The 12,519-nt window shown below is 43.6% G+C and overlaps 1 protein-coding gene across 1 annotated transcript in view; it reads left to right on the top strand.

The window, feature by feature from the left end:
- nwd1 (NACHT and WD repeat domain containing 1) overlaps positions 1–12,519 on the top strand; it is a 138,409-nt gene that overhangs the window by 98,036 nt on the left and 27,854 nt on the right. The window contains exons 15-17 of the mRNA XM_062452661.1: positions 1,309–1,582; positions 7,460–7,814; positions 8,094–8,298. Coding sequence (XP_062308645.1) covers positions 1,309–1,582; positions 7,460–7,814; positions 8,094–8,298 — 834 coding nt within the window. The remainder of the gene's footprint in view (positions 1–1,308; positions 1,583–7,459; positions 7,815–8,093; positions 8,299–12,519) is intronic.

Raw genomic sequence — 12,519 nt, 5'->3', positions numbered from 1 at the left:
TTCGTTGGTCAAAGGCACAATCTTTACCCGGATGTGACTTAAGTGCATGGAAAAGTGAAACGTTAATGTCAGGCCCTGAATGATCACTTTCACTAGATATAAAGAAAACGTTGACTTTTACTCGGTGCTATTCACTGACAGTAAAAAAAATCTGTGTATATGTGCACTGCTGTTCGTAGACTAGCTCCAGCGCTCGTTGCTGCGTTGCTAAATGATAGCAACTCACCAGGACACTTCCCCAACTCTCCACTCATTCTCCTCGGACCATCCATTTAATTGGCTTTGACGGCCATCAGGTCTCGGCAATTCCTCATTTGCCCTCTCACGTCTACTTGGTTCGAAATTATACGGCTGCGGGCCATCATACATATTAGTGGTTCTTGCCACCTCAGCCCAGTCAGTCGCCACAGTTCTAGTACTAGTCTGAGGCTAGTCTCCTCCACGTCTCCCCAACGTGACGTCATCACCGAATTGTGCTATTATGCTAACACTAACACCAAAAATGACAAAAACTGGTCTTTAACACCATTTGGAGATATTTTAAATGATATACATATCTTGAGTGCTTCATGTACCCATTAATCAACAGTGGTGTTTAACCTGCAATATTTAAGTGATATTAACATTTATGTTATTGTTAACATATGGCCTGTTCTCAGTCATGTTCATTGAAGCAAGCGCATGATTAACATTTAGTCATTTAGCAGACGCTCTTATCCAGAGCGACTTACAGTAAGTACAGGGACATTCCCCCGAGGCAAGTAGGGTGAAATGCCTTGCTCAAGGACACAACGTCATTTGGCACAGCCGGGAAACGAACTGGCAACCTTCTGATTACTAGCCCGACTCCCTCACCGCTCAGCCACCTGACTCCCTGACTCATGATCAGTTAGAGGGTCAGAGAAGTGTGTGTGTTTTGGTTGTGCCAGGCTGCCAGCACCGTTCTACAGCTCAACACCAGGCATAAACCTTTACAGGTTACGTTTTAGGGCCATTTAAAAATGTTCAGGAAAATACAATGTTTTATAAAGCATAAAACACTGCAGTTCAATGAGGACAGCTCTACCAAATGGCTTATGTGGCCTTTGCATTTAAAATGAAATGCGCATTTCATTTTAAATGCAAAGGGGCGGAACATAAGCCTCACAATAAACCTACCATTAAAATTATAGCCTGATCATTTCTTTGTCTGTGGGAAAACGTGCAAAATCCGCAGGGGATCCAATAATTTTTTCCCTCACTGTATATTTAATATGAATGGACAGGATGGGTTAAACACGTCTTCTGTCTCTGCCTTGTATTGGATAGGTTTGGTCTATAACAACCGGCATCCTTCTGGACTCCTTGCATGGCATGGAAGGTCCTATCAATACACTTATATTGTTTGAGGGCACAGCTATCTCAGCCTCAAATGGTACTGACTATCTCAGGCTATGGCAGCTACAGTACAACAGGAAACACAAACCCAGAGCTTGCATTCCTGCAGGATGCCCTCACCTCACCCTCACTAAAGACGGTGACACAGTGTTTTACGTCAAAAGTAAAGGACAGAAAGAGGTTTTGGCATGGAACTGCCACACAGGTAAGATTGTGTATTAAAGATCATATTTGATAAAATTGTGGCATTGTCAAGTAGGGAAGGGACATTTGTTCATTTTATCTACAATCCATTGCAGTAGTATTCCTCCTTTTTCAAACATCTGACACATTTCTAAATTTGTTAAGTATATTACCCCAGAGTTGATGACTTGCTATTATGTAGTCAACAATGTATTCCATACTATCCCAGAGAAATAAGTGCAGACTCTGGTCTACAGCTGATTTCTCATAGACATATTGAAATGCAAAGTGTTTGTAGTATTAGCTTGGAGGAGGGCCAGCTAATAAAATGGCAAGAGATGGGTGAAGCTGATGAGCCAGACTTGAGGAAGTCAGTACATGCAAGAAATATAAAGCCAAGTACTTGACTTACCGTATTTCTTCGCATAAACGCCGCCCTTGAATAAACGCTGCACCAAAAATGAACATTGTGTAATAAACGCCTCCCTCGATTAAACGCCGCACCAAAAAAATCAGAAAACGGTTATTTAATTGGTTACATTAAAACACAGTATTTATTACACAAGTAAATCACAAGTGTGTTATAATTCCCTCGAAGCACTGGCAGACACAAGTGGCTTTCTTGCTACAGGTTTATTTGAAGCTTCTTCTCCAAATCCACCGTGAAAACTAAACCCACAGTATAACGAGGAAATAAAGACCACATTAGGTTAATATGAACATACAATGACATGCGCAGCATGTAAATAACGTTTACCAAAGAAGAAAATACAGACACAAAACAACATACCTCGTTGGCTGCATGCTGTACACATGGGAATACAGGTTTCCTTAGATCGCAAACATCCGCTATAACAACCTTAAACTTTTATCGGAGCATTAAATTGTCCGTGCTTCGCTTGCTGTTTGCTTGTCGACTCTCACTCATAAGCGTTCCAAAAGGCCTTCAAAGGCACTGTACTCTTACCAAATAGTCACTTAAAGATCCTGTAAAGTGGAATTAAAAACGAGTTTCAAGTTCACCACACCACAGAATAATGTGTTATTAACTACCCATCCAAATTCGAATGAAAAAAAACACAGACACGTATGTTAAATTAGGCTTTGAAATCGTAAGAAAATCAGCAGTCTTCTCTGTTCGAGACTGGGGGGGCGTGTCGCCTGAAGGAGGTGAAGCTCGTCCCCCTCACTGGAAGGCGCCGCCTCTCTCAAGTAAGCTACCTACGACCCACATAATGGACGCTACGTCAAGCCGAACAAAACAGTGTAGAATTAGAATGTATTTGTTGAATGAGTGAAACATACAGATGCATATAAATGAAATATTCCCCTGAGCTGTAACACAGGAGTAAACATTTATAGCAGAGACAGCAGAAAGTGAGCTCTCCAACTACTTCTAGCACATTAGCTACCATTTCGCCAAAATACCATCATTCTACACCGAGTAGCCTAATATCAAGTTAGCGGTTTGCACTAATTATAGCAGAGATACCTCTGGAAAAGTTATCTAGTATAATTATAACAAGCACACAGAACTGAGTGATGAACTGCTGGCGGCGGTGGATGGTCCAGGTGCGACCGGAGGATGAACGGCCCGGGGGGCTTGGTACGGCTCCGCGCTGCAAGAGAAGCCGTGTGTTGGTGAACCCCGTCTGTTTCTTGTCCATGTTAAAACTGTCCGCCGTGAAATGGTCAGTGGCGCAGAGGCGGCTGTTGGGAGTTTATCCGAATCTTTCCATGAGCGTGGCTCTTCACAAAATCTATCCACCTATTTTTCCTTTCATTATCAACAGGGAACTTAAATGGCGTTGCAGCGCAGCTGGAGTTCTTGCATCCAGGGAAGATGCAGTTGCGGGTGGTGGGAGACATCCTGAAGCTAGCTAGCTAGCTGATGTAAGCTACAATAACAGTACAGCAGGAGGAGCCATTCAGTGATCTGACGTAGATGGGGCGAAATGACGTAGATAGGGCCTCTTTCTGGCTCCGCCCATTAAAACCTGAACTGAAAACGGAAGAGAAACTGTTCTTCAGTCTAACTCCACATTTCAGTGCAACAAAGTTTTAGCGCTTTGCACATGCTTTCAGGAACTCATTTCACACGTATATAATGTACTTAGAAGCAAAACATGGAATTTACTTTACAGGATCTTTAACCTGATTTCGGTCCGGGCCCGAAATCCGCTACACTCTGCCCTTTCGATTGACACCTTGTTTGGCCCAATAGGAGCTTCCATGCCGGTTGACAGCCCTCTACAGCCAACTAGGTGCCCCCCCACTCGTTCTAAACAAATTTCTCAAACTGGCTTTGACTGGCTCTGAAATGATCTTGTTAGCCTTGTAGCTAAGGAAATGCTGCAAATGCTAATACCAACATGCTAGGTATCTGTGGAGCCTTCAAAATAAAAGTCCCGGGCGCAAAACTGATGACACAAGCAGTGTTCTCTGTGCATCAATACTTCTGAATCAGATAAGGCACTCCAATGTGTTCATGCTTCAGTTTTTGTGTTTCAGCAATACTAATGGGGGATTTAGCTATACTATATGATAGTTCTAAGTACCACCTTTCATTAGAGATAACAATTATGAAAAATAATACCTTTTTATCCTAAGTATTTGACCTTGGTTACAAAGGGTCCTTTTGGAGTCTCCAAAAGGCCCTTTTAGAAAACGCCTCTTATAAACGTACTCTTATAAAAACGTGTCAAATATGAATATATTGTGGTATTATGTTTGACTTTTGACTTGAATTGGGTTTCGCCTCCTTCTACAGAGACACAAATCTTTTTTTGCAAGTACACAAGTCATTTTCTACAGACACGAATCATTTTTGCAAGTTACAAATCTTTTTTGCAAGTTACAAATCATTTTTACTAGTTACGAATCTTTTTTGCAAGTTACAAATCGTTTTTGCAAGTACACTAATCTTTTTTGCAAGTTACAAATCTGTTTTGCAAGTACACAAATCGTTTTTGCACGTTACAGATCGTTTTTACAGAGCTCCCTCTCCTGGCACTAATTTCACGCCATACCCTCGAATTAACGCCGCCCCTGAATAAGTGCCGCACCAAAAATGATCATTGTGTAATAAACGCCGCAGCGTTTAATCGAAGAAATACGGTACATGTAAAATGAAGGGGGGAGGCTAAAACTTTGCAACTTTGACTAAATGTATTCCATTCATTTGATTTGAATGGAGGCAAAGACTTTTGCAAATCCATTCAATCCTAAATTAAATATGACTAGATTTTCTCCCACATTCTGTTTAAATTGTGAAGTAACCAACGATGCTCCAGTTGACAACGATGCTCTTTTTTGAAGACAATTTAAATTGCATTTATTCAAATGGATAATCAATTACATGTATAATTTTTATACCGTGTAACACATTTTTGTTATATTTTTGGGGTTCTTGGGTAGTAAATGTTATTTCCTAATTGCTTATGCCTCAAAAGTATAGAAAATGGCTGTTATTCCCCACAAACCTTTCTTTTGTGACCAGGACAGTGATATTTTTATATTTACCTATTTCCAATGAGAAAACGGGCAAATGTGTCTTTTCGTTCACATAAAGTCAGAAAACAACAACATATTAATCAAAATTAACATGTATTTATAGTAAAGCAATACAAAAATGACGACAAAATATTTAGAAGTGAGTTGTTTTTCGAGATTTACGATTATACTGTAAATCACGAATCAGCCCCCAAATGTAGTCTTCCAACATGTTATACATGTCGTTATACTGCCCTTGGAAGCGGTGTTCAACGTCCAGTATATCCTGGTGGAAGTGCTCGCCTTGCTCCTCCGAGCATACTCCCATGTTCTCCTTGAAATGATCAAGATGAGCATCAAGGATATGGACTTTGAGGGACATCCCACAGCCCATTGTGCCGTAGTTCTTCACCAGAGTATAAATTAGCTCCACATAGTTTTTTCGGCCTTGTGAAAGCTCAGAAAGCCCTGAATCAGCCCCCAAATGTAGTCTCCCATCATGTCCTCGTTAAACTGTCCTTGGTAGCGGCGTTCAAAGTTAATTAATTATTAATTGACAGCTCATCCAGGAGCCTCAAAGCTGTGCTGCTCCATAATGGTAACAAGTACCCGTCTCTTCCCCTCTCTGACACGGTGCACCTCTAAGAGGATTACAACAACATCAAGACCTTGCTGGACGTTTTGAAGTATGATGAGTACAGCTGGGAGGTCATAGGACACTTCAAAATGGTGACATTGGGTCTCCAAGGCGGTTTTACCAAGTTACCCTGCTATCTATAGCCTATGGGACAGCAGGGACACCAAGGCGCACTACCACAGGCGGGACTGGCTACAGCAGACCGAGGTCTCTGTGGGAAGGAACAACGTCAAGTGGAAGCCACTAGTGGACACCCGGAAGGTGCTGATGCTACCACTGCACATACAATTGGGCCTCATGAAACAATTTGTCAGAGCCCTAGATATGGAGTTGGCAAGCCTTCAAGTACCTTCAAGACTTCTTCCTTAAGCTGTCTGAGGCAAAGGTCAAAGCTGGTGTCTTCGTCAGACCACAGATAAAGAAGATCCTGGAGTGCAATGAATTTCCCAAGAAGCTCATGTTATGGATTGAAGTTTGCTCTTTAGAAGGAAAAAACTCAAAGATAGAGTCATAGACGGAATATCTTTCAAAGTCAAGGTGGCTTGATGATTTATTCAGCACGATACCAGTGGTACATGGAAGATACAAAAAGCAATCACATGTCTCTAGACCTCCCATTATATAGACAGATATGAAGAACAATCCCCCGCCCTGCCTGATACTATTTAACAACCTTCTAGAAGTTTCTAGAAGGTTCTTCCCACAGTTTGACCAAGGCCAACCTGTCCATAACAACCTCAATCATGCGTGCGCATCCCCTGGCTCCTAAAGTGTTGATGAACTCCTTTCAATGTTTTACTTGCTCCTCAACCCCTGTTCACCCCCACTCTCAATGTTCTACTTTATCCTCAAACCCTAGTTCACCCCTCAACCTCAGTCTTAATGTACGTCCCCTTAACGAGCCCTCCATCTACAAGTTCTTCTTCTCTGGCTGGGTCAGCCTGACCTGTCACTTTTCAGGACATGAATCCGGGAATAAGGGGTATTCCTAGCTCTTATGTTCTCACTTCTGAACAATCCCAGCTGTTTCCACCCTGCCCAATAATCAAGAAACCACGACACTCACTAGTAAGGAGAAAGCGGCTTGGAACAGTTTTGTCACCTGGCTTCCTGGGCAATCACAAGGCTGAAAACTGTGGAGCCAGTTGAGACTGGTGAAGAACTATAGCACATTGTACAGCACTATGGGCTGTACAATGTTCCTCAAAGTCCATTTCTTTGATGCTGTTCTTGATAAATTCAAGGAAAACATGGAAGCGTCCTCGGAGGAGTAAGGGCAGCACTTCGACCAGGATATACTGGACTTTTGGAAGTTTTGACAGTATAACAACATGATGGAAGACTACATTTGGGAACTGATTTGTAAAAGTAATTTACAGTATAATCATAAATTATAAATTAATTTGGAATAATATGTTGTTGTTTTCTGACTTTATGTAAACAAAAAGACCTGCCTGTTTTCTCATTGGAAATATGTACATTTAAAAATATTACTGTCCTGATCACTAAAGCAAAGTTTGTGGGGAATAATAGTAATTTTCTACACTTTTGAGGCATAAGCAATTAAGAAATAACACTTACTACCTAGGAACAAAAACTGTGATATCAAACTTTTACTCATGTTTACTCATTTTACTTGCATAAAACCTACAAAAACGTTATGGACAGATCTGATGATCCAATAAATACAACTTGTGTTAACGTTACGCATGAAACAAGTCAAGTTTGGCATTTGGATCACACCAATGATTCTTCCTCTTTTCAACCAAGGTTCCCTTACTGACACCATGGCTACCTCTGCTGAAGTATGCTGCCTGGAGCTGGCCCAGGACAAACGCCTGCTCTTCTGTGGCCTCAACACAGGCACCATCCTTATCTATCCATTAGCTTTCCCACACGAAACTCTGTGCATTCCTCCTCTTGAGACCGTCCCCAGAGTGTGCTGCTTGGCTGTCAGCTCCCAAGAGAAACACCTTGCTGTAGCTTATGATGACTCTGTGTGTTTGTTTGAGATCACAGACAGGGACAGCTTCCCTAGTGTGGAGGGACCCTTTGAAAGATTCCCCCTATCTCTCCTCCTTCTCTCCTTCTCTGTGTCCGCCATGACACTTTTGCCAGACAAAAGGTAAGTAGCCCTGGGATGACAGTATCTCAACAGTGACAGGTGGGAACTAAACTGGTATACGGATAAACTGCTGGCATTTAGACATGTTAATCGTATTGACATCGAAACCAGAGCAAGGAAATCCCATCATTGTGGTTAATGGTGGGACAACGTTAAATCCCCAAACTTCACGATGGGCACTGAGCTTGTACTCTGCTGTGTGTGTATAAGGACAACATTCTGCTGTAACTTAATGATTCACATGAGGGATCATCCTCTAATAGGCAAAATACTTTGTAGGCTTCTCTACGGCACAGACAGTGGGGAGGTGACAATCTATGACTTCAAGAGTGCCACAGCCATGTCCCTTGACGGTCACCATGGCAGGGTGACCTGTATCACGGCCAGCAACTGGGGGACACATGCTCTGGTGGGGTCAGAGGATGCGGTGCAGAGGCTATGGGGGTTGAACCCCGTGGTGTTGGATCACACAATGGAATACAAGGTTAGAGTGCAATGGTTAAAATGGATAACTTAAATTGATCATATTTATTTTATATTAAACTATATTATATTGTTAACGTATAATCATAATAAGGTCCAGCCTTATCTGGTAAACCTTCATTTTACTTCACTTCAAGAATCCATTTGGACTCACATTACATGTGTTTTGAGTAGTAATTGCTAATATGTTGTGTGTGTGTATGTACACACAGGGTGTGTGTGAAGCGTCTAGTGCAGTAGTGTAGAAATGCTTGTAGTTAGTGCATGCTGCATGCTGCCCTCTGCTTGCAACTCTCTGCTTTCAGCTACCGCCTCTGGCTAGCTCCCTTATAGGGGGTGAAAAGAAGAGCCGAGAGCGTAAGTCTCCTTTGCCAGTACATAGCCTCTCCACCACCAAGACTCCTGCAGTGCCTCCTCGCAGCCACACATGGTAACTGGGTACCCCACGGTCCCAGGCTAAACTGCAGGGGATCTCGGAGCAGCAGTGGGCCCCAGAGATGTGGTGTGCAGGCCCACCACAAGGTGCACACACCCTGGCACCCGTCAACCACCGCCCCAGCTATGGGTAAATAGCCCCACTGCCTTGTGGGTTAGCCTCTCGAGGCAAGGCTAAGGGAGCAGACCCCGACAGAAAAGCAATGCACTGGCGGTGCGCAATAGGCGGGCCTAAATAGAGCCAGGACCCGGCAGCCTCCTGCACCCCTGAAAACAGCAGATGGGCTCAGACTCCTAAAAGACCAGAGTAGTAGTGTACTGGAGAGGTGGGCTGAACATTTTAATACCCTGCTTAATCAGGACTCTGATTATCCTGGATCAACTGCCTGAACTTCCACCGATTGACAACCTTAACCAGCCCCCGACCTTCCTGGAGGTTCTGTCAGCCATCCGCTCCCTGAAGAACAACAAGTCTCCGGGCATTGACAATATCCCCGCAGAACTGCTTAAACAGGTTGGTTACCTCTGTACAAGAGCGCTACATCAACACATCATTAAGTGATGTGTTGATGTCATCAGTTGATGTCATCAGCCCATAAAAGTATGGGCTGATGACTGTGCAGAGAGACCTACTGTGGGACATCCTGCTTCGGTTTGGATGCCCTAGCAAGTTTGTCAACATCCTCTGTCAGTTTCATGAAGGTATGAATGCTAGGGTGACAATAGGAGGACAAGAGTCTGCCTCCTTCCCTGTGTGCACAGGGGTCAGGCAGGGGTGTGTACTAGCACCAGTGCTCTTTAACATCTTCCTCCTATGCGTCACCCAACTTCTCCATAAGGAAATTGAGGACAACAGCGGGGTGACAGTAGTCTATAGGCTAGATGGCAATCTCTTCAACATCAGGAGATCCCCTGCAAGCCACCACCAAGCTGCACAGAGTGAGGGTCCTTGAGCTGCAGTATGCAGATGACTGCGCTCTTGTGGCTCACACTGCACAAGACCTCCAAGCTGTCCTGGATGCAGCTGTGAAGGCTTACAGCAGGATGGGGCTGACTATCAACATCACCAAAACAGAGGTAGTCTGTCAATGGAGCACCAACATCCCATCCACTCCACCTATCTTCAGCATCACTGATAAGCATCTGTCTGTAGTACCATCATTCAAATACCTGGGGAGCATCCTCTCTGAGGACAATAACATCGACAATGAGGTCCAGAACAGAATCCAACAAGCATCAGCTGCCTTTGAGAGACTCAGGGGCCGGGTCTTTCAAAACAAAAACTTCATACAACAATCTCCATACAACAGTCTCTGTGTATCAAGCTGTTTGCATCACCACCCTCCTCTACAGTTGTGAAGCCTGGGTCACTTACAGCCGCCATGTGAAGTCCCTGGAGCATTTTCACATCCGCTGTCTCCAGCGCATGCTAGGAATCACTTGGCGTGACCGTGTGCCACACACTGAGATCCTCAGGAGAGCAGGCTGTGAGAGCATTGAGGCCACCATCACCCACCATCAGCTACGATGGCTGGGGCATGTTATAAGGATGCCCCTCAATCGGCTGCCTCACAAAGTGCTGTATTGCCAGCTCGCCCAAGGCCAACGTTCTGCAGGAAGGCAGAAGAAGCACTATAAAGACCAAATAAAAACAGCGCTAAAGAGGTGTAAAATCAGATTTGGGGTCCTGGAGGGCTTGGCTGCTGACCGTAACACCTGGCGTCAGATGTACCAAGACGGGACGAAAGCACTGGAGGAGGACAGGACAGCCAGGAGAAAGGAAAGGCAGGAAAGAAGGCATAAAAGAAACACAACAAAGGTTGCCAGTACCACCACTATTATATACACATGTCCCACTTGTGACAAAACCTGTGGATCCAGGATAGGACTATACACTCACCCGTTGAAGTCAGCAGTGGACGTCATCATCGGCCTCGATGGACAACTACAAGCAAGCTAATATGTTAAAGACAGATGTGCATATATATGTTGTGTATTGTGACAACCACGAAGCATACTGTAGTGAGACGTGCACAGTTGCAGACAGGCGTTGCACACCAAAGGATTTAATCCAGTGTGGATTTATTAAGACAAAAAATTATACATCCATCATCTTCCACTTATCTGGGGCTGGGTCGCAGAGGCAGCAGGTTAAGCAGGGTATTCAACGCTATCCAGCTCCTCCTGGGGGATCCCGAGCAGGCCTGGTTCTTGCCAGCTATGGAAGGGTGGGCTGGCAGATATCCTGGGTGGGCAATTATGCGAATAAATAGATTTTTTTTAAATACAGATCATGAGTCTCCAATTATTCTGAATAGGAATGTCATTTACTAGAGTTTCTGACAAAATGCTAATTGCTGCAGTTGTAGCCGGTGTAGATTGGTTAAACATCCACGTCAGTAATTTGACAGCTTTTAGTTGGCGTAGCTGGTAGTGTCGTTCTTGAGAAGTCAGAGGTAGGGGGTTCAGACCCAGGTGTGGGCGAAGACCGGTCAAGTGTACATCCAACGGTGGTGCTGCCATGTTTGTTGGCAGCACCAACTGTACACAGTTTATCAATATTTCATTCATTTAATTTTTGTTTTTTTAATCAGTTTGAATGAATGATTCAATGACTATAATAAAGACTTCACAGATTTCATTAATGGTAACCAGTAACAGTCACTTGTTTAACAGTTACTGGTGTAACAATGTAATTGATACAATCGTTATTTGAATTGTCAAGTTACTTCCAAAAGGAGATTTACTCTATTTTGATCACTACTGTAGACATCAGTTAGCCTGGGTGTCAGCCAAACTTACAAAACCCACAAAAAAATTGGGTCGGGAAGTTGGGTCTGGGTTCGCTCGGTTGGGGAAAAACTATGTCAGAACAAGAGCTGTTCGGACCAATCAAATTGTCAGGGCGGGCTTTATACGATGATGGACAGATGATCAACAGTAATGTAATCAACCACATCACCAAAGAGCGCTTGGGTTGAATTTGTTTTCAACAAACAACATACTACGTTGCTCTGATTGGTTGTAGGTCTATCCAATTGAGTGAAGAGGCATTTTTTTCCGGGTTCGGTTGAAACACGCCCCATACTCACAGCCCAACGGAGCGGTATCAGACTCATATTCTGACTAGAATTATGAGTATGACAACGTCAGGCTAGACGTCAGTGTTTATATGCGAACTATGAACTTTTATCCCTGTACTCCTGTGATAATTTGATTCCTTGTAACACAGAAATTATGAACTGTGATTGAAAAGAAACTATTTCACATGACAACTGCTCTCTCTGTATCAGCGGCAGTGCCAACACAGATTTGAATGTTCACTGTGATTGTAATCGTACTTATAGACAGATAAATTAATGTTATCGCTCGTGTCATGTTTGTCAGAATCTGCTTCTCCGCTACTGAAGGCAAGTCGTGAGTGTGGATTACAGTTGCTTTCAGCCAGTAAAAACATAGAAAAATACTTAATTTTTTTTGGTGTCATTCTTTTATTGGTTGGGGTAAGTCTACAGCCCTCCCTCAAACTTCTCTGCCTCAGATTGCTTTTAACCCATGCACAAATCTTTAAAAAGACAAGATTAATGCTGTCTTTGCCAAATTCTGAGTTCTGGGTGGGCAAGACAGATGTCTCAGACAGACGGCTCAGCCTGCCCATGCCTAGATCCGGCCCTGATCACGAGGCATTCCCTGGCCAGATGAGATATATAGTCCCTCCAGCGAGTTCTGGGTCTACTCCAGGATCTCCTAGCAGTTAGACGTGCCTGGAAAACCTCCAAAGGAAGGC

This window comes from Osmerus eperlanus, chromosome 26, assembly GCF_963692335.1.
Source record: "Osmerus eperlanus chromosome 26, fOsmEpe2.1, whole genome shotgun sequence".
NCBI classification, from domain to species: domain Eukaryota; kingdom Metazoa; phylum Chordata; class Actinopteri; order Osmeriformes; family Osmeridae; genus Osmerus; species Osmerus eperlanus.
This window is presented reverse-complemented; position numbering and strand designations above follow the sequence as displayed.